This window comes from Penaeus monodon, chromosome 21 (genome assembly GCF_015228065.2).
Source record: "Penaeus monodon isolate SGIC_2016 chromosome 21, NSTDA_Pmon_1, whole genome shotgun sequence".
NCBI classification, from domain to species: Eukaryota; Metazoa; Arthropoda; class Malacostraca; order Decapoda; family Penaeidae; genus Penaeus; species Penaeus monodon.
Window position 1 is genome coordinate 24,495,864 of NC_051406.1, and position 542 is coordinate 24,496,405.

At 37.3% G+C, this 542-nt stretch overlaps 1 protein-coding gene and 1 pseudogene across 1 annotated transcript in view; one reads left to right on the forward strand and one right to left on the reverse strand.

Moving 5' to 3' along the window:
* Positions 1 to 542, forward strand: part of LOC119586620 — a 72,811-nt pseudogene that overhangs the window by 45,046 nt on the left and 27,223 nt on the right.
* Positions 1 to 542, reverse strand: part of LOC119586373 — a gene marked incomplete at its 5' end in the record, with an annotated part of 9,883 nt that overhangs the window by 4,126 nt on the left and 5,215 nt on the right. The window contains 1 exon segment of the mRNA XM_037935085.1: positions 40 to 167. Within this exon segment, the coding sequence (XP_037791013.1) occupies positions 40 to 167 (128 nt within the window).

Below are 542 nucleotides of genomic sequence, written 5' to 3' on the forward strand. Positions count from 1 at the left end.
TCTGAATTGATATATACAGTGTATATATAGGAACACTACCTTCAACCGCCATATATACACGGCAAAAAATGCGCAGACCACAGCAAAAACGCCATTCATATATACAGGAATGAGTGTGACAGGATTCTGGCAGTCTGGCATTCTAGGAGTCATTGCTGCTTCTTGTTCTGTCAAAAAAAATAAAAAAGATTATCCAGTATATCATATCACTGGCATCAGATGTTAAACAGTAAATCACTGAAGGGTAACGTCCATCCTTTATTTCCATTCACAAATGTCCATCTTGGCGAGCTGCCAAGATGGCCACAAAATAAGTAAATCTCAAAGAGAATTTCATTGTAATCACTCATATCTGTCGGCCATATTGGCGGTTTGTTTACCATCGTAATGTCATGAAACTGTAGCAATCTTCCTCTGGCGGCAGACTGGAAATGCTTGATTTAGTTATGAAACAAAACCAAGGTATCTGTCTAAGAATATGAATAAGAGGTTTCAAGATCTTCTAAGAAATTTTGAAATGCCTTGCAGTCAAAAAAACTTAG